This window comes from Hyaena hyaena, unplaced genomic scaffold, assembly GCF_003009895.1.
Source record: "Hyaena hyaena isolate Hyena2069 unplaced genomic scaffold, ASM300989v1 scaffold_35, whole genome shotgun sequence".
Classification (NCBI taxonomy): Eukaryota; Metazoa; Chordata; class Mammalia; order Carnivora; family Hyaenidae; genus Hyaena; species Hyaena hyaena.
The window spans coordinates 1736628-1753985 of NW_024080667.1; the positions used below are offsets into that span (position 1 = coordinate 1736628).

The 17358-nt window shown below is 51.8% G+C and overlaps 1 protein-coding gene across 7 annotated transcripts in view; it reads left to right on the forward strand.

Moving 5' to 3' along the window:
• The window catches only part of FHAD1 (forkhead associated phosphopeptide binding domain 1), a 126569-nt gene extending 112296 nt beyond the window's left edge, over positions 1 to 14273 (forward strand). For 2 of the 7 annotated variants that reach the window (XM_039229067.1, XM_039229070.1), the window contains exons 29-36: positions 1047 to 1136; positions 1527 to 1747; positions 2199 to 2364; positions 7615 to 7695; positions 7836 to 7916; positions 9022 to 9075; positions 13270 to 13426; positions 14052 to 14273. In XM_039229067.1, coding sequence (XP_039084998.1) covers positions 1047 to 1136; positions 1527 to 1747; positions 2199 to 2364; positions 7615 to 7695; positions 7836 to 7916; positions 9022 to 9075; positions 13270 to 13383 — 807 coding nt within the window. In that variant the 3' untranslated portion in view covers positions 13384 to 13426; positions 14052 to 14273. Of the gene's footprint in view, positions 1 to 1046; positions 1137 to 1526; positions 1748 to 2198; positions 2365 to 7614; positions 7696 to 7835; positions 7917 to 9021; positions 9076 to 9492; positions 9729 to 13269; positions 13845 to 14051 lie in introns of those variants that run through there. The other 5 variants (XM_039229071.1, XM_039229072.1, XR_005527846.1 and 2 more) reach the window with 4 other exon arrangements.
• Positions 14274 to 17358: the final 3085 nt, after the last annotated feature.

Consider the following 17358-nt stretch of genomic DNA (forward strand, 5'->3'; position numbering starts at 1 on the left):
CCTTCTGAGCCCCTACATTCTTGTAGCCAGGATTCCTTCTAATCTCCGAGGCTTACAGTGTAGCGCCAGCAAATGCTCTGGGCCAAGAGATGGTCATGGCAAGCACTGGAAGCCCAATTTGCTTTTTAGGGGAAGACTTATTACAGTTAATGGTGGTTCTTTAGGCTCCCGATGTGTCTGGTGGCTTTCCCATGCAGTCAGCAGGGACGTTCAGCAGCCCGCTAGCTGATAGGGTATTAGTGAGGGCATAGATGTAAACACCATTCAGCACTGTTTCTAGAGCGTGGGTCTAAGATGGTGGTTGCCCACCAGCCTCCAGCACAAGGAGAAGGTTTGGCCAGATTGGGTGAGGGTATAGTTTCTGCTGCCTAAAAAGGAGACCCCTTTAATGTAAAGAGGATGGCTATTTTCTATTCGCCTTCACTCACTGACTCAACAGCATGCCCAGCATGCGCCATTCGGTGCCAGGTGCCGTGCTGGGCACAAGAAATGGAACAGTGAGCAAAAGCAAGGGGACCCCTGTTTTTAGGAAGCCCGTCATCTAGACTGGGGTTCCCAGACCCGAGCACTATGATATTTTGGGCCGGGTAATTCTTTGTTGGGGAGGCCGTTCTGTGTACTGCAGGCTGTTTAGCAGCATCCCTGCCCTCGGCCCCCTGGGCCCCATCGGCACTCCCAGTCTCCAGTTGCAACAACGAAAAGTGTGCCCAGGCATCGTCAAAAGTCCTGGGGCGTGCAGGGGAGGGTGGACAAAATTCCCCTCGGTTGAGAACCGCTGGTCCAGAGGGAAGACAGACACTAACCCGAGAACAAGGCAAGTGATATGTGTCATTTCAAAGAGAGTCACGCTCTGAAGGGTGGGAGCGCAGTTACCAGAAAGCAGTGGACAGAGGACTCAGACTTGGACGGCCAGGAACCAAAATACAAATCAGCCTTCCCAAGTCATTCTCCGGTAACCACAGGGCTTTATCTCCAGGATGCAGAAGCTCACGATGGAATGCCGAGAGATTTTTTACTTCTTCTTTTTTGTTGTTTTTTCCCCCCAGCCTCAGAACGGCCCTGCCAACTCAGCCATCCCGGACACCAAGTCAGGGAAGCTGGATGTGGTTGAGGCTTTAGAGCTCAGTGAAAAGCTGGTACGTACCTCCAGCGTCGTCCTGGGCAGTCACTGTTCCCACCGGGGAGAGGGGGTGGCTGGATACAGCGTCACACACGCACTTAGTTGTAACAATAGCTCTGCAAGACCCATCGACCGTCGCAGTGCGGCCCCGGCTTCCCACAGCCCAGTTCCTTGAAAAACCTAGGTAGTCAGCGTGAATGTTTATGTCTGTTGTCACTCCATAGCGTAAGTGGATTTGGAGGAAATGAAGGTCGCACCGAGAGCCCGGCTGTTCTCACTCCCAAGCATGGGCCTGTGCCCTGCGATTGTAGAAATGGAACAGACCAAAATTAGATGCTCGCCTCCTCAGCGTGGCGCCCAGCAGCCCGGCGCCGGGCCTCTTACCTGCCGAACGCTTTCCTTGTAGTACATGGACATGAGTACAACGCTCGGAAGTCTGATGAACATCAAGGATATGTCAGGCCACATATCCATGAAGTACCTCTCTCCCAAAGAGAGAGAGAGGGTCAACCAGCTCCGACAGCGGGACCTCGATCTGGTGTTCGATAAGATCACCCAACTCAAGAACCGGCTGGAGAGAAAAGAGGAACTTTTGAGAGGATATGAGAAAGACATAGAACAGCTCAGGTACCGCCCGTGTGAACCTCAGGTCCGCGACGGGCAGAGGCCTTGGGGGAGGGGGCCTGGGGCCTGACAGAGGGGACTCTGTCTGCGAGAACGCAGCAGCCGAGGTGGTCACCGTTCATCCTGTCCCCTCTCTCCATGAGCGAGCCGCATCGTGGACGAGCTCTGACTCACGGTTCGCCTTATGTGCTTTCCATAGCTCCGCCCTAGGTCAGCGGCCACAGCTCCCCTACCCTCTCTGGGAAACGGGGGGCTGGTAACACACCGTCCTGCTACGTGTATGTGGCTGATGAGGTGTCTGTCCCTCCCCGTACGCCCCAAATCTGCTGGTAATGAAGCCACTAAGCTAGCCACATGTAGAAGTATTCGGAGATTCCCCCAGGATGGGGACATTGATAGTGAATGAGAAAGACTTGGGAGAAAGAGACCGTGTCTCTCCGGTCCGTCCGCTCAGGCAGAGCAAAGTGTCCGTGCAGATGTACCAGTCCCAGGTGGCCAGGCTGGAGGACAACATCTACAAAGAGGCTGAAGAGAAGGCCTTGCTGAAGGAGGCTCTGGAGCGCATGGAGCACCAGCTGTACGAGGAGAAGCGGATCAACAGGGTCATCAGACAGCAGAAGGTGAGGGGCCCTCGCCTGGAGCACAAGCTGTGAGGCCGCCCCATGGCACCCTTTAGAAATGCAAAGTGAGGGCCCAGGGTGGGGGTGGGAGGCTCAAGGGGCGGGGGGGGGGGGGGGGGGCAGGTTACAGGCAGCACTAGCCTGGGTTGAGACCCTAGCTCTACTTCGTACTGTGTGACCTCTGGTGGGTTCCTTAACCTCTCTGAAACTCACAATCTAGCTCATGTGTATCTTTCCAACCAGTGGCTATTGTTTGTATTTGTATGGTTCTCCCAGGTGGTAGGGATACAGAGATTAATAAGCTCTCTGTGAATAAAGATGGGGGTTCACTATTCTGAGTGCTCAGAACATAGTTGATACAGTAAATATTGGAAGGATGGATGGATGGATGGATGGATGGATGGATGGATGGATGGACGGACGGACAGATGGACGGATGGAGGACAGATGGATGCATGTCCTTGAAGAACATAATCCTTTAGTGCATAATGGGTAGGTAAAGCGCTGACTGCAGGCTGATCTATTGATTTAAAGCCTCTGAATAAAGGGCGCTCAGGCTGTGTCATCCAGAGGCAGGCACTCGGCCAGCCCGGAACACTCCAGACACCTGCACTGACTCACAGAGGAGAGCTGGAGTTTGTCCACCACAGGCATGGGCGGGTGGGCGGGTGCTCCAGGCTGCGGGAACCCCAGAGGGAAGGCAGATGACAGATCCGCCTCCTGGCAATGAACTTGGTGGGAGCATTGCCTTGAGAAACCAAGATTTGAGACTCAGGCTGGGGATCCAGCCAGAAGAAGCCACCTCCTCCCCTCAACCTGTCATCTCCTCTGTCACAGGACACAGGACTCTGCTAGTCCTGGGTTCCAGCCCCCCCCCCCCCCCACTCACTCACTGTGTGGCCTTGTGCAAATCCATTGCCCTCTCTGTGCCTCACCTCCTCACCAGTAAATAGGAGCTGACCGCCTCTGCCCTGCACGCAGGGCTGTTGTGAGGAGGGTGCAGGTACCCTCACTATCCAAGCTCTCACGGTGTGAACTCACGGGCCGTGTGGTTCCAGATGGTGAGGGACACAGGTGCTGCCTCTAAAGCATGTGGTCCAGGGCCTGGCACGCGGCAGGTAGATGCCGCTCTCCTCCATGTGGCCGCTGCCTGCACGTGGGCTCACTCGGGCAAGCGCTGCCTCAGACTCACTAGAGTTGCAGCCGACGGTGAGGCACACATGACAACCAGCCAGACAGGTGCTTTGGAAACTCCCGGCAGACCTGGGCCTGCCCCGTGGTCAGCAGACGGGCTCTCTTCTTTTTTTTTTCTAATTCTTTTAAATGTTTATTTTTGAGATTGAGACAGAGACAAAGACAGCATGAGCCAGAGGAAGGGCAGAGAGAAAGAGACAGAATGTGAAACAGGCTTCAGCCTCTGAGCTGTCAGCACAGAGCCCGACGCGGGGCTTGAACACACAAACTGTGAGATCATGACCTGAGCCGAAGTCGGGCACTTAGCTTAACCTACTGAGCCACCCAGGAGCAACCCCCCCCCCCCCGTTTTTTTTCTTTAATTTTGGCAGAGGGGCTCTCTTGTTTTCTCCAAAGTTTACACCCCAAGCCATTCACTCCTGCATTCGTTTCCAAACCAGACTCTTCCTTGTTCTCAACCCTTGCCTAAGGTAGAGCAAATCTCAAGACTAAAATCAGGCAAATGGGGTAAACTATCATAACCAGCCTCTCATGACCATCTCCAGGCACCGGGCTCCACCCAGGCTTTGCAGCCCTGATCGGGGTTACTAATGCCTTCGTAGCTCAGCCTGATTGGTAAGATGACTCCCATTTTACAGATGAGGAAATTGAACCTCAGAAAGTTAAGAGACTTGCCCAAGTTCACACAGTCGCTGGTAAGCAGAGCCTAGACCTGGCCCCAGATCTCTGACCCTACTTCCTGTGCTCTATGCTGGGCTCTCCGCATTCTTCTCCTCCTGATTGTTAGTCTTCCTAACTCAGGGCTGTATATTCGTGCATGCATGCTTGCACGTGAGCGTGTATGCGAGCGTGTACAATAAGTTTGCCTGTGTATGTGCCATATATGTGCTTCTGTGTGTATATTTGTATATGTGTTTGCGTGTGTGCTTGTGTGTGTGTGTGTGTGTGTGTGTGTGTGGTGCCCGCACGAAGTCTAAGGAGGCCAAGCCTTAGAAGGGTGCCCTCCTCCCCAGCCAGGAGTTCCTCACAGAAGCCTGCACTCCATCCTGCAGACCTTCCAGACAGCAGGCTCCCTGGCCCCTAGCACTAGGAGTGAAACCAGACCTTGGGCACCGAAAAGCCCCAGATGAGGGGTTTCTAGCGTCCACAGCCCTGAATTAAACATCACAGGCCTCAGGCAAAGGATGATTTCCTTTCACAGCATGCGACGCCAGGGAGAGCCCGCCAGTGACAGAGCTCTGACTTTTCCTTTGATGTGCCCTCCGCAGAGCTCACCCCTCCCTAAGGTGCCCCCCACCCCGAAGACTTGGCGAGCTATCCCGAAAAGCTGAGACACCAGACCACAGAATGGGGCAGCAAAGGGCCCAAAAAAGGCCATTGTCATGGGCTGGCTAAAAATGTAAGAAAACCTGAGGATTTGCATAATCAGGCTTTACATGCATTATTCATGAGCTGCTTCATTCATACACAATGCAGGGGCCATGCCAGCCTGTTGGGTATTAGACATCCTTCTGTGGAGAAGGATCCGAAATGGCCAAGTTGAACCCGCATCTGTGTCCCCAGAAGAGCTGGGGCTGAGAACTTTCAAATTCGTGGACCTCACAGTTTAGGGAAAGATTAGGAAAATGATAGCCACAATCACAGTGATGCTGATGGCACTATTCACTGAGCATGTACTGAGGGACACACACCTGCCCCACACGGCACACATTTCATCTCTGCCATCAGCCCTGCCCCGAGAGCTGGCAAGCGGCCGCCCATTCAGAGCAGCTGACAGAGGGCAGCGTCACCTGGCCACCCGGCAGCAGAAACAAGATGCCCACCCCCAGGCCAGCTGCCCTCCCCCTCCCAGCCTGAGTTCACTTCTCCACACCTGTTGCTCTGTGTACTCCCTTTTCCAGGAGGTCACCACTCGTTCCGGCGCTAGGGTTTGCATTTAAGGGATATTATTAACATTGGCAGAAATTCCTGTTTGTCATAGATGTTAAAGTTTTGCTGGATTCTAAAGGGAACTTTAGAATCTGTCTTGGCCTCAGTTCCCTCCAAAGAATATATTCATCATTTAAATGGAAGTTCCAGGAAAATAGAATTCCTTTTTGTTTTAAGTTTTACACCTAATATTTTCACAAGGAGCCTTCATGGTTTCAGTCTCATGTATAAAATTTCACCCATTCATAGAGAACAGGGTAGTTGAACCACTAGGTAATGAAATTACTCATTACTCCCCCCAGGCTTCAGAACCATTACCCTCCAATTAAAAACAAAAACAAACAAAAAAAAAAACGTAGGATGTAGTTTTTGGTTTTAATGTTCGAGTGTCTGTTCACCAATGCAGAACTTTCTGGAATCAAAAATCACACTTCCACACTCATACCTTTGGCTATGACAGTGAGACTTCATATAAAATGCAGGGGGATGGGGCGCCTGGGTGGCTTAGTCGGTTAAGCGTCCGACTTTTGCTTAGGTCATGATCTCGCGGATCGTGGGTTCAAGCCCCGCGTCAGGCTCTGTGCTGACTGCCAGCTCAGAGCCTGGAGCCTGTTTCAGTCTGTGACTCCCTCTCTCTCTGACCCTCCCCTGCTCACGCTGTCTCTCTCTCTCTCTCTCTCTCCTAGAAATAAATAAAACGTTAAAAAAAAAATTTTTTTTTAATGCAGGGGGAAAATTTAGTGCTGGGCATTTACGGAGAACCTTGCGGTCATCAGCTCTGGACCCTGGACCCCCGCCCCTCCCCCAGAGCTCTCTCCCTGTGACAGAGAGATAATGACAGTGACGCAGGTGTGCTCAGCCTCATCCCCTTCCCACACCACTATATGAGGCAGCTGTGTGTCTCAGCGTTCAGAGGCGGACTTGGGAGCCAAAGGACTGGAGTTTAAGCCCCACCTCTGGCCCTGAGTGACCTTGAGTCAGTGGCTTATCCCCTGTAGGTCAGACTCCTCAGCACCAACAACCAAAAATGATAACGGAACCCGGGGAGGGTTAAAGGACATAAAGCCTGCGGTGCCTGGCATACAGCAAGCAAGGTGGGGGGGGGGGCGGAGGGAGAAGGCAACTCGCTCACGGGTGGGGCGAGGCCGGCAGGTTTGAGAGCTTCCTGCCAGCTGACTCGGTCGCCAAAGCCCAGGACGTCTTCCGTGCTCCGGGAGTCCCCGGCTCTTTTGTGAAGCTCTCCTTTATAGTCGGTGAATACAGCTAGGGCTCCGGCCAAGAAGAGCTCAGATCCTTTTTGTGAATGGGTTAAGGCTGGAAGTTTCAATAGGAGAATTTTAAATGCACAGACGTAGCCATTTGGGAAGCGCGCACTACCCTTCCTGGCCCTGTGTTAGGGCTTCCAGTGTGAGCAGGGCTCCAGGGCGCTGCCTGCTTCTGGCTGGGGAAGCCCCTCAGTTCTCCTGCCCATCAGATCTCCAGCCAACCAAATCCTGGCCAAGGGGCGTGGCCACAGCGCTCCGGGTGGTGACCATCGGCTGGAGCCCCCCCCCCCCATGCTTAATTAGCTCAGGTCCCTCATCTTCCAGATGGGAATAGAGGTGGCCATAACCATGCGTTCAGTTCAAGGAGAGCATGGATACAAGACCCTTGGCACACAGGACTGCTCCCTACGATCTTCTGTACCGACATCGAGGTCATCACTACCCTGCTCAAATCACAATTTTCCAACTTTTTTCTTGAGCCCAAGCATTCTCAAGATCCAGGCCTAAAAAAAAAAAAAAAAAAAAAAAAAAATCCTGGTTTCCTCAGTGCCAGATGGGTGTTTCTGACCAAGGAGTAGAAATCAGTAGATGGCATTATAGGATGGGAATGGGTGGGTAGGGGTGGGGGCCGTACCCTCCAGCCCACGAAAGGATGAGAATATGAAATGTGGTTAGGGTGGTGCAGCTTATGGTTAGAAAATAAAGCCCCCTCCCCACCGCCCTCATCATCCACCCACCAGTGAGCCCCAGTGTCTCCCAGAAGCCTCAGAGGTGTGTCCCAGAAGCCTCAGAGGTGCCTCCCCGAATGGGATAGGTCAGGACACACTAAACGGTCTCTTGCTCACCTGATATTTTCACTCAGGAACGTTTAGAGGATCTCCAACAGAGAAATGCAAAAGAATCAACATCTTGCAACTGTTCCTTCAAAGAGAAAGAGAGGCAGGTACGGAGAGGTTTTCTGATCTTGAAGCCAGACGCAAAGTAGATACAGGGTTTGCAAAGGGTAAAACCCTGTGGGGTGTACATGCCCGCGTGTGCTGGGCCAGGAACGTGCACACATCTCCACTCCCTTCCCCTCCCCAGTCCCAGCCCCTGTCCCTCCCTTGCCTGCAGTCCAAGCAAATGACGGAAGAGACAGGCAAGCACCCAACCTACTATCTGGAGGTAAGTCACGGGACAGGTGCAAGCGTGGTCCTGGCTGAGTGACCATCCTAGGCACTCAGTGGTTCGGGGACTTGGAGACAAAGTCATAAGAAGAGAAGAGAGGAGTGCGGAGCCCCAGAGCCCCTGCCCTGAGAGCACAGTAAACGGGTGAAAGAGGGGAAAGTGGGTATGAAATGGAGTCAGCAGTGCGGAGGAGAGTGCCAGCTCTAACCACCTTCCGACCTGCCCAGGGGGAGCCCCACTTGACTGGGCTCTCTGGCAGCCAATGGGAACTGGAAAACCCAGAGTTCATGGCATCCATGAGCTGACGATGGATGCAATGCATCTTAGTGTTCTCGGGACAAAGATGGTACCCTCAGAAAGGCACTGGGCCTGTGGGTTTGTCGCCGCCCCCACCCAGCTCACTTCACCCACATCTTTTACCTCCCTGGGGCCACCTCCCCAGCCGACGCTCAGGGCTCTCTGACAGACTCTGCCTTCCCGCCATCCCTGCATGGTCGCCCGCTGGAGTGTCCATCTGTGAGGGAGGCCCCCGCCCTCTCTTACTTTTGCGTCCCCCACCCCTTGGAAGTAAATTGTCCCTGAGATCTCGAGGACACCAGAGTCAGCAGCAGCGATCCGGTCGCAGGGGAAGGGCAAGCCCCAGACCTGCAGTGAGGCTGGCTTCCACGCAGGGGCTCCCAGTCCCTGCCAGGGAGGTCAGTTAGCCGCTGCTGCATTCGTCATGGCTGGACTGTTGTGAGGCCAAGGTAGAAACCCACGTCTACAGCCTCTTCCGGTGAGCATCCCCCCAGAGCAGATTTATCCTCCAGGAGAACCACATGATCCTCAAGCGCTTCTTGCTTGACAAGCCTCCGCCTCTCAGATTCCTCTGGAACTGGGAACAGAGATCCATCCCTCTGGAGCTCAGCAGGGCAGGGTAGCACTGCCCCAAAGCCAAGCCCCCTTCTGCCGATGCGCACCCCCAACCTCCCATCCTGAGGAAGGCCCCACATTTCATCCAAATGGGTGGCATCTCAGAGTTGAGGAAAACCCATTTTTCTTTGGTGCAAAAGGGAAACAAGCCCATAAGCTAAATTGTGTCAATATTCTTTCTGTATTAAAGAGACGAGTGTTTGTAGAGACGGTGAAGAACAAGATGCAAATCTCAAGTTCCCAGGTGAGCCAGAAGGAGAAAGAAAACAATGAGCCATCAGTGGGAAAGCCCGTTGACAAGATTACCACCACGCGTGTTATGTATCGAGCATATAGTATGTGCCAGGCACAGAGCTAAGCACTCGACATGCACCATCTCATGTAACCTTTGCAACAAACCCACGGGGTAGGTATTGTTTCTGTCCTCCCTTATCAGACGAGGTGTCTGAAGCTCAAAGACTTTAAGCTATTTGTCTGGAGCCACACAGCTAGATAAGACAGGTGCAGCCCATTGCAGATCTGACACCCAGGTGAGCACTGCTTCCTTGTCTCTAGGTGACAAACCTCCGGATAAGAAACCCTGATACATTTCAGGTGACCTTTCTCTTGAATTTCGAGGATGCATCTTCTAGAATACTCTTTTTTTTTTTTTTTTTTAAAGAGTTGAGAATCGAGACTATGAAATCTTTAAAGGTGTTGAAACATTGCCATTCACAAGCCCTGGAACTGGAGGTGACCCAACCACATTCCCACTCTGCAGAAAGTAGAGGGGAGCTCTCAGGAAGCTTGAAAGCTAGCCACACTGAGTCAAAACAGAAGCCATATTCGAGTTTGAGACAAGATCACAGTAATCCCAACACAACGAAATTAGCATCAGAAAAGCCAAAGGTATTCTAGGTAAGGGACATTTCTGGAAGCCGGAAGCCTCTTCTCAACCAGCACCCTTATGCTAAGGCTGGAAGGTGGTTACCACCCAGAGCAGGATATTAAGACAATTAGAGTGTCGTGAGGGCTGTCCTAGCTCTGAGACTTTGCCAGCCTGCCACGTGGGCACAAGTGGGAGATCTGTCACTTATTCACCCATCTATGCATACACGTATGGTTGAGCCAGGAGTAGGCAGGCTCGATTTTGCCTGAGGACCACCCGGATGGAAAGTGACAGAAGAGATACCAGGAAGGTCCCTAGATGTTGTAGGAACACTGTGCTTCTCCGAGATGTGAAGCCCCCTGGGATTTCAGGCCGCCTCTGGACGTAACCAAATGTGGCAGATGGTGCCCCTGTAAGTGCAAAGCATGAGCATGCCATCCTCCAAACCCCCCAGCCCCAGCTTAGAAGTTTGCTCTCTAGGATCTCCTTGGTGCAGAAAAGTTTTCTCCACATCCCTTACAAGGTGTAGCTTGGCAGTCCCTTTCTCTACAGCATGACCTGTGTCGTTAGAGGGAGGCAATCACCATGAACACCCTGAAAAAGACAGGATGTGTAAAATCCGCTTTTCAGCCCTGCCCACTCGTACAAGAGTCTTCATCTCCAGCAAGTCTCAGAAATGGCACCTCCGTTCCTTTCCGAGGCCCTACGGGTTTTTGTTTTCTGTCCTTCGTAATGCCGTTCCGTGATTTTATGTTGTCTTCCACGGCAGCTAAAAGTCATTTATAGTTGTCGGGGAATTGTACGCCAAAGTGGAAAACCTAGTTAACAAGTATTTATTGGATATCTAGTCCTGGCCACATGCCAGCCTCCGCACGGGGGGATGGAAGTGTGCCCTAAAAGATACCATCCCAGCCCACATTTGTCCCAGGAATATTTACTGAGAGCCCACAACATGGCAGGCACTGTTCAGGTGTTGGGAATCAGGAATTCCCAGAGGGGGTTAGGTCACCCTTGAGAGGGTGAAAAAAATTTTAATGCACAAAGCACGCACATATATATCCCATGCTATCTGTGGTATTAAGATTTCACGGGGGTGGGAGTAATTAGGAACTGTTGTCTAAGGTGACTTCTTAGTGGGAGACAAAAATGAGAACAAAGATGAGTCACAAGGGGTTAGATCACAAGAGAAACACACGAAACCCCCCGCCTTTCTAACTTACGCTCTCAGGCATTTGTTTTTTCAGCAAATGCAGTAATGATGAAATAATTACCTTGCACATGATACGGTGTTTTGGGAACGAAGGTCGGCTGCCTGAGTTCACGAGCGTATTTCACAAGGACTCGCCCAGTGCAAGGGCCAGGAGGGGCCTCCCCAAAGACGAGCCGCCTAAGCCGAGTCCTGAGGCCGGGTGGGAACAAGCATAGGGGACCTTTCGATAGAGCCCCGGCTTGCAGTTGCCTGAGGCGACCACAAGTGTGTGTCCTGAGTTCATTTCCAGCTGGGCGTCACTGTCTAAACGCCCAGCTTCTATGCCTGCCCCTTCATTCCAGAGATGAGCCATGTGATCCCCAGACACCTAAGCCTAGTGCGGGGCGCTCACCTGCGGTCCCCACTAGGGGAAGGCGAGGCACGAATCCCCAGCCCTCCCTCCCACATGCCTCAGTGTAGTCCTTTCCCCAGGGGGTCGCTGCGCCCTCTGCTCCCCGTCAGCCTTGTGAGGCCAGGACACTGGTGCTTGGGAACCACCCACGGCCAGCAGCCCTATTGAAAATCAGATAAAATGGGGGCTCCTGGGTGGCTTAATCGGTTAAGCGTCCGACTTTTGCTCAGGTCATGATCTCGCGGTTCATGGGTTCGAGCCCCGCGTCGGCTCTGTGCTGACTGCCAGCTCAGAGCCTGGAGCCAATTTCAGAGTCTGTGTCTCCCTCTCTCTCTGACCCTCCCCTGCTCACGCTGTCTCTCTCTCTCTCCTAGAAATAAATTTTTAAAAAATATTTTAAAAAAAGAAAATCATATAAAATGAGGTATAAAGGAAAGGTGGTTTGGGGGAGGCTTTTGACCTTCGCTGTCCCTTTTCATTGTCGCTGCGCATTCCGACCAAGACTTCCTTTGTAGGTTCGTGTAGGGCACCTAGCTCTTCTCACCCTGAGATGGTTTGGGACGTGGTCTCAAAGCACAGTCAAGGCCCCTGTCCACCACTGGCACTGGCCTCACGAGGTGGTGGTTGTGCTTCCTGAGTAAAAAAGAGCTCAAGAGAGTGTCCTAGCAATCCCTTCCTTTAAAACCCACCCAGGATCTTCTCTCAGTCCCCGAGGGAGACAAGATGGATATACTGACCCCTATTTGACGGATGAGGAAACCGAGGGTCGTAGAGTAAGCGGCTGAGGGCTGAAACGAAGCCTCCCTTCCCACCTCCCTCCAGCCCAGGGGTATGTGTCCTCCAGCATCCAAAACGTGTAAGAAATGGGGCTGGAACTTGAAGCCTGTTGGAAAGAAACCTTCGAGTTTCAATCCTGTGTACAGTATGCACAGAAGTGTGCCACGGGGAGATTCTTGGGTTGCAGCTAATGGGAACCTGCTCAGGAAGGGGTAGGGGGGGAAGATTATAGGGATACAGGAGCACGTGCGTCATAAAAACCAAGGGCTGAAAGGAGGTGTGGCCTCAACAGAGAACCGGTGAGCCTCAGGACCCGGGTATCGTTTCCCTTACCGCACTCCTTCTCTGCGTCTCCCTCTACCTGCTCAGCTCTTCTCTCTCCAGTTATATGATGGGAAGAAATGACCTCACCACACCCCCCAACCCCCAGTTTAAAGGATCGGCCCAGGGAGCAAGTAGCATCTCAGAGCCGATAACCCCAAATCCTGGGCGTGAGCCTCTGAAAAGCACAGCCTGTGCCAAGCATCCAATCAGCTGTGACCGGGGACAGCGGCACACAGAAGGCACCCGGGAGGAGAGGCCGTGCTCAGAAAAGGCTGAGGCGTAAGACACATGCACTTAGGTAACAGAAATTCCATCACGATGAATGTGCCCATCATAAGAAGCTCCTAGTTTCAAAACCACAAAACTGTAAAACAGGGAAAATGTTACTTGTATACGAGGACGCGCGCACAGCAAAATATTCACGATGCTTCCCTTCAGGGAGTGTGATGATGGTGGGTCGTTTTAGCTTCTTTTTTTTTTAAGTCTATTTATTTTTGAATGAGAGAGAGAGAGAGAGCAGAGGAGAGGAAGAGTGAGAGGAGAAGAGAGAATTTCAAGCGGGCTCTGCACTAACAGCAGAGAGCCAGACGCAGGGCTCAAACTCACAAACCATGAGATCAGGACCTGAGCCAAAGTCGAACGCTCAGCCGACTGAGCCACCCAGGCGCCCCTCATTTTACCTTCTTTTCACACATCTCTTTCTCTCCCTCCCTCTCTTCCTCTCTCTATAATTATATATATATATATATATATGAATAATTTTTACAGCAAACATTTTTTTCAGTAAAAAAAAATTGTGTGAGTGGAACATTTTGGGATCTTGCCCCAATTACAGAATCTGTGCATGTGTTTCTCTTGCTCATTGAAGGTTGGAGCCAGAAAAGCCACCCAAAAGATGGACCAAGAAAGAGAGGCACTGAGGAGAGATACATCCAGCAAGTCCAGCCAGAGCCTGATTTCCAAGCCCGGTAGCAGGAACTAGAAATGCCATCCCATCAGGCCTTGCGTGCCCCTCCATGAGTCCCGTATGTGACTCTTCTGTGTCACAATACTAAGATGCTTTTACAGGACTTTAAAGGCTGTTACCCCAGTGTGTGGCCTTCTAGACTGGTATTTGCACAATGCCGCATTTTGGAGTGTGCAGGGAGAGGGGTTCTTTTTAAAAATACTTGCAAATGTATACATCCTGAGGCATATGAAGCCTGGACTCGTAAGCCCGGTGGATACAGTTATGGGGTTCCACATTTGCGTTGTGACATACCCACGCATCCACCTCCACGGAGCTCCGAGAAACCCACAGCTGGCAAAACCCAGGATGGGCACTGGAGCCGCAGGACAGAAAGGCAGCCTCGGGGCTGGGGCTGAGGCCGAGTCCGTGGCGGAGCACATTTATATCTGAATTTATTATAATAAAGTTAGCATGCCGAGCTGTCTTATGGCTTCCGTCGTGACTGACGTGTGGCACTCTGCGGTTTTCAAGACGCTTCTCACCTCATCCTCCCTCAAACCCTGAGAGGTAAATAGTATTACGATCCCCACTTTACAGAGGAAGAAGGCCCAGAGAGGTTACACTGCCTGTCTAAATTCACCAGTGGGGCCTAGACCCCGGTTTCTGATTCCCACCCCACCCTGCCCGTTCCGCCACCCCAGGTTTTCAGGAGCTACAGTCACTCAGGACACACCAAGTAGCGAGTCACCAAGAGCACACACCAAGAGGGACACACCCCCTCTTTCACAGTGTTTGGAAAAACCCTCATTTTTCTTGCTTCCGTGTGCTGCCCTCTCCGTCCATCTGACCGCTCGCTGCCTCTCTGGTGAGGCCAGGACAGCCAGACAAAATGGGAGGAAGAGCCAGGAGTCATGAATATCATCTCTTCTCTCTCTCTCTTTTTTTTTTTTTAGTTTTAAAAAACCACAATAAAAATATTTTGATATTTCCAAGCCAAATGGATTCTTTATACTGATTAAAACTGGAAGGAACTAGGAGAAGTTCCTTGTGTGATATTCCACGGAAAGTGCATCTTACACAGGGCTAGGAGCTAAAGGCAGTGAGAAAGGTGAGCATTGCCTGACCTTAAAAATACTCTTGAAAAGTCTGGAACTTTCCCGTAAAGAACATGGCATTACTTATACTATACATATCTTCAAAGTCCAAAACAAGGTTTTCTCTAACACCGGAAAAGATCACTTACGCCGTTCAAGTAGCTGGCTTGTGCTTGGAAGCCAGATCGAGTGGAAAATGATGTTTTTGGTTGAACATGGGTACTCGAATTTACGTAAGGTAAATACAATGCCTGTGTGACTCCACTGTATTTTACATCTTTGGAGGACATGTTAATTTTTACCCTATCCCATTACAAGCCATGACGGCAATGTCTTCTCTCCACTCCTCGAACTAGATGTATTATTTTGAGGGTGCCTCCTCAGCCACACCCCCCTTTCCCTGCAAATGCACTACCCCCCCCTCCACCAACCAGGTTTGCCCTACCCCATGCTGCTCTCTTTGCCACCCCTACAGGCTGAGCAGTTCATGGCCAAGCCAGGCCAGACCCATCGGCTTTCCCTTCTAACCTGAGCTGGGTGAATAGTATCTTTGCCATTGGTGTTTGAAAGCTGGCCGGTGGGATCCCACACAGGTCATTCATTAACGGTGCTGGAGCTAAACGTCGATGCAATTCTAGGGCTCGAGTGGCCATTTTCCCCACTTGTGCTCAGAGAAACAAAAACCAGCCTTCAGAAGAAGGCCTGGGGTAGATACACAGCAAGAAAGACAAGAAACCAGGACTCCCAGAGAGATAGTGAAGTGGATACTACAATTGAAATCCTCTACTGAATGGACTGAAGCCTGAACCCCTTGATCGCCACCCCGGCTCCCTTGCAGCTAGAGCTGGCCATGTGGTTCAGTTCTAGACAACAACATGTAGGCGAAGGCCCGTGGGGAGGACTTAGCTTCTGTAATAAAAGGCAAGTCTTCACTAGGAGAGAGCATTTTGCCCTTTGTCCCTTTGCTTTGTCTCCTTTTTCATCACTGGAGCTGAGGCTTGGAGCTGGAGCCGCCATCTTGGGAGTCATCAGGCAACAGGCAGGAGGCTGAAGCTCACCTCCTCCAAGGACAGAGGAGTGAAGGACAGCTCTGCCCAGACCCTGAGCTCTGTGCCGTGCCTGATGGCCTCTGTCCACACCTCTTGCTGTGTACGACAAGTCCCTGTTCGAGCCACCACAGCCAGGTGTGCCTGTGCTTTGGAACAAATCACTCAAATGTCGTGATGGAAAATAACAAGTACTGATTCTTTCTCGTGACTCCATGTGTCGAGCCGTGGTTCCGTGGCACATGTGCTGATCGGGCCTGGCTCGGCTGCGGCTGGATGCTTTAGGGTGGCCTCATTTACATGCCTGGTCATTGGTAGGCAAGTTGGGTTAAGGCAGTGGTTCCTAAACAGGGGCACTCCCCCTCCCCCCACCCAGGGAACACGAGGCAATATCTGGACACAGTTTGGGTTCTCACAACTGGAGGGGCAGGTGCTACCATCATCCAGTGGGTCCAGGTCAAGGATGCTGCTGAACTTCCCAGAGTGCACAGCACGGTGACACTTGATCCAAGAATGAGAAATCTTGGTCTAGAGGGGTCTCGCCTGGGACCGTTCGACTCTGTTTGTCACGGCCTCTCATCACTGAGCAGGCTGGGCCAGGCCTTTTCACAGGGCGGTGGGCATGCGTTCCCAGAATAGCAGGAGAGAGCAAGCCCCAAAGCACCAATACTTATCAAGTCTCAGTGCCTGATGTTTGTTAATATCCCATCAAACAAAGCAACTCACATGGCCAGAGTCATCTCAGGAGGGACTCCAAATTTTTACAGTCTGCCCACATTCGGGTTTTCTGTTCTTTGAAGCTGAAGGCATTCCAACAGACACAGATCACACAGATCGATTACCTTGATCGCTGACGACTTTCTGGTTCCCAGTTTCTTTCTTCAGGAAGGCCAATTTCAATACCTGCCCTTGGGTTCCACTAGGACCCTTTGTATCACTTGAGATTCTTTCACTGCAAACAACAGAAACCTCCTGTTGCTTACTTAAGCAGAAAGGGAGTTTCCACAAAGAAAATGAGGAAGCTTAAAGAATCAAAGGACAAACAAAGCAGAAGAGACAGGAACTGGCTTTTCTTCCCCATAGATGCCCATTTTTCAGGGGCTTTGACTTTCTATTATTTGTAACCAACATGGCCTTTACTGAGACACTGTCTCCACTGGTAGCTGGGAAAAGCTGCCAGCCACCTCTCCCCGCACCCCCCCACCCCAGCCCTGGGGTGGTATCAAGGTACAATAAGGTACCTGCAGTCCCCAAAGCCTCCCGATCTTCTGGTCCCCCAAGAAGCTAAGACAAACAGCTTCCTCCCCACCTTGCCAAGGGTGGCCTGTTTGGATTCTTGGATTCGTGACTTTGCAGATAAGATGCCCTTCTCTAACAGCTTTTTGGCAGAGCTGCCCATGCCTGCTGCTGTGAAAACCAGAGTCATGAGTGTCTGCAGAAAAAAATAGCTTCCAGATCTGCATTCCAGAGCGTGATCCCGGCACGTCGGAGTGGTTTCCAGTTTTTCTGGGTCTTAGGAACGGAAGCAGCACACTAACGGGGAGAGGAAACCCCAAACCTACTGATGGTAACGTATCCCCTCCTGAAACAGGAGGTGGGGTGCCCAGTGAGGGCAGACCATTTCGGCTCATCAAACTTGGCCTCGTTTCCATCAGGATGTGCCGTTGGCATCCGTGCGCTCAGGGTCCCAAGCTATTTGGGGCCAAATTTATGACCTTTGGTTTTTAAACAGGACGTTCCCCCAGGAACCCGCTCTGACACCTCTGCCTGCATCCTGTGGCAGAGAGCATTAGCCCGGTCCCCATTTCGAGTTTCCTCTCCTCTTGAGCAGGTTGCTTTCATTCCTAAGACCCTACGATATTGGAGGC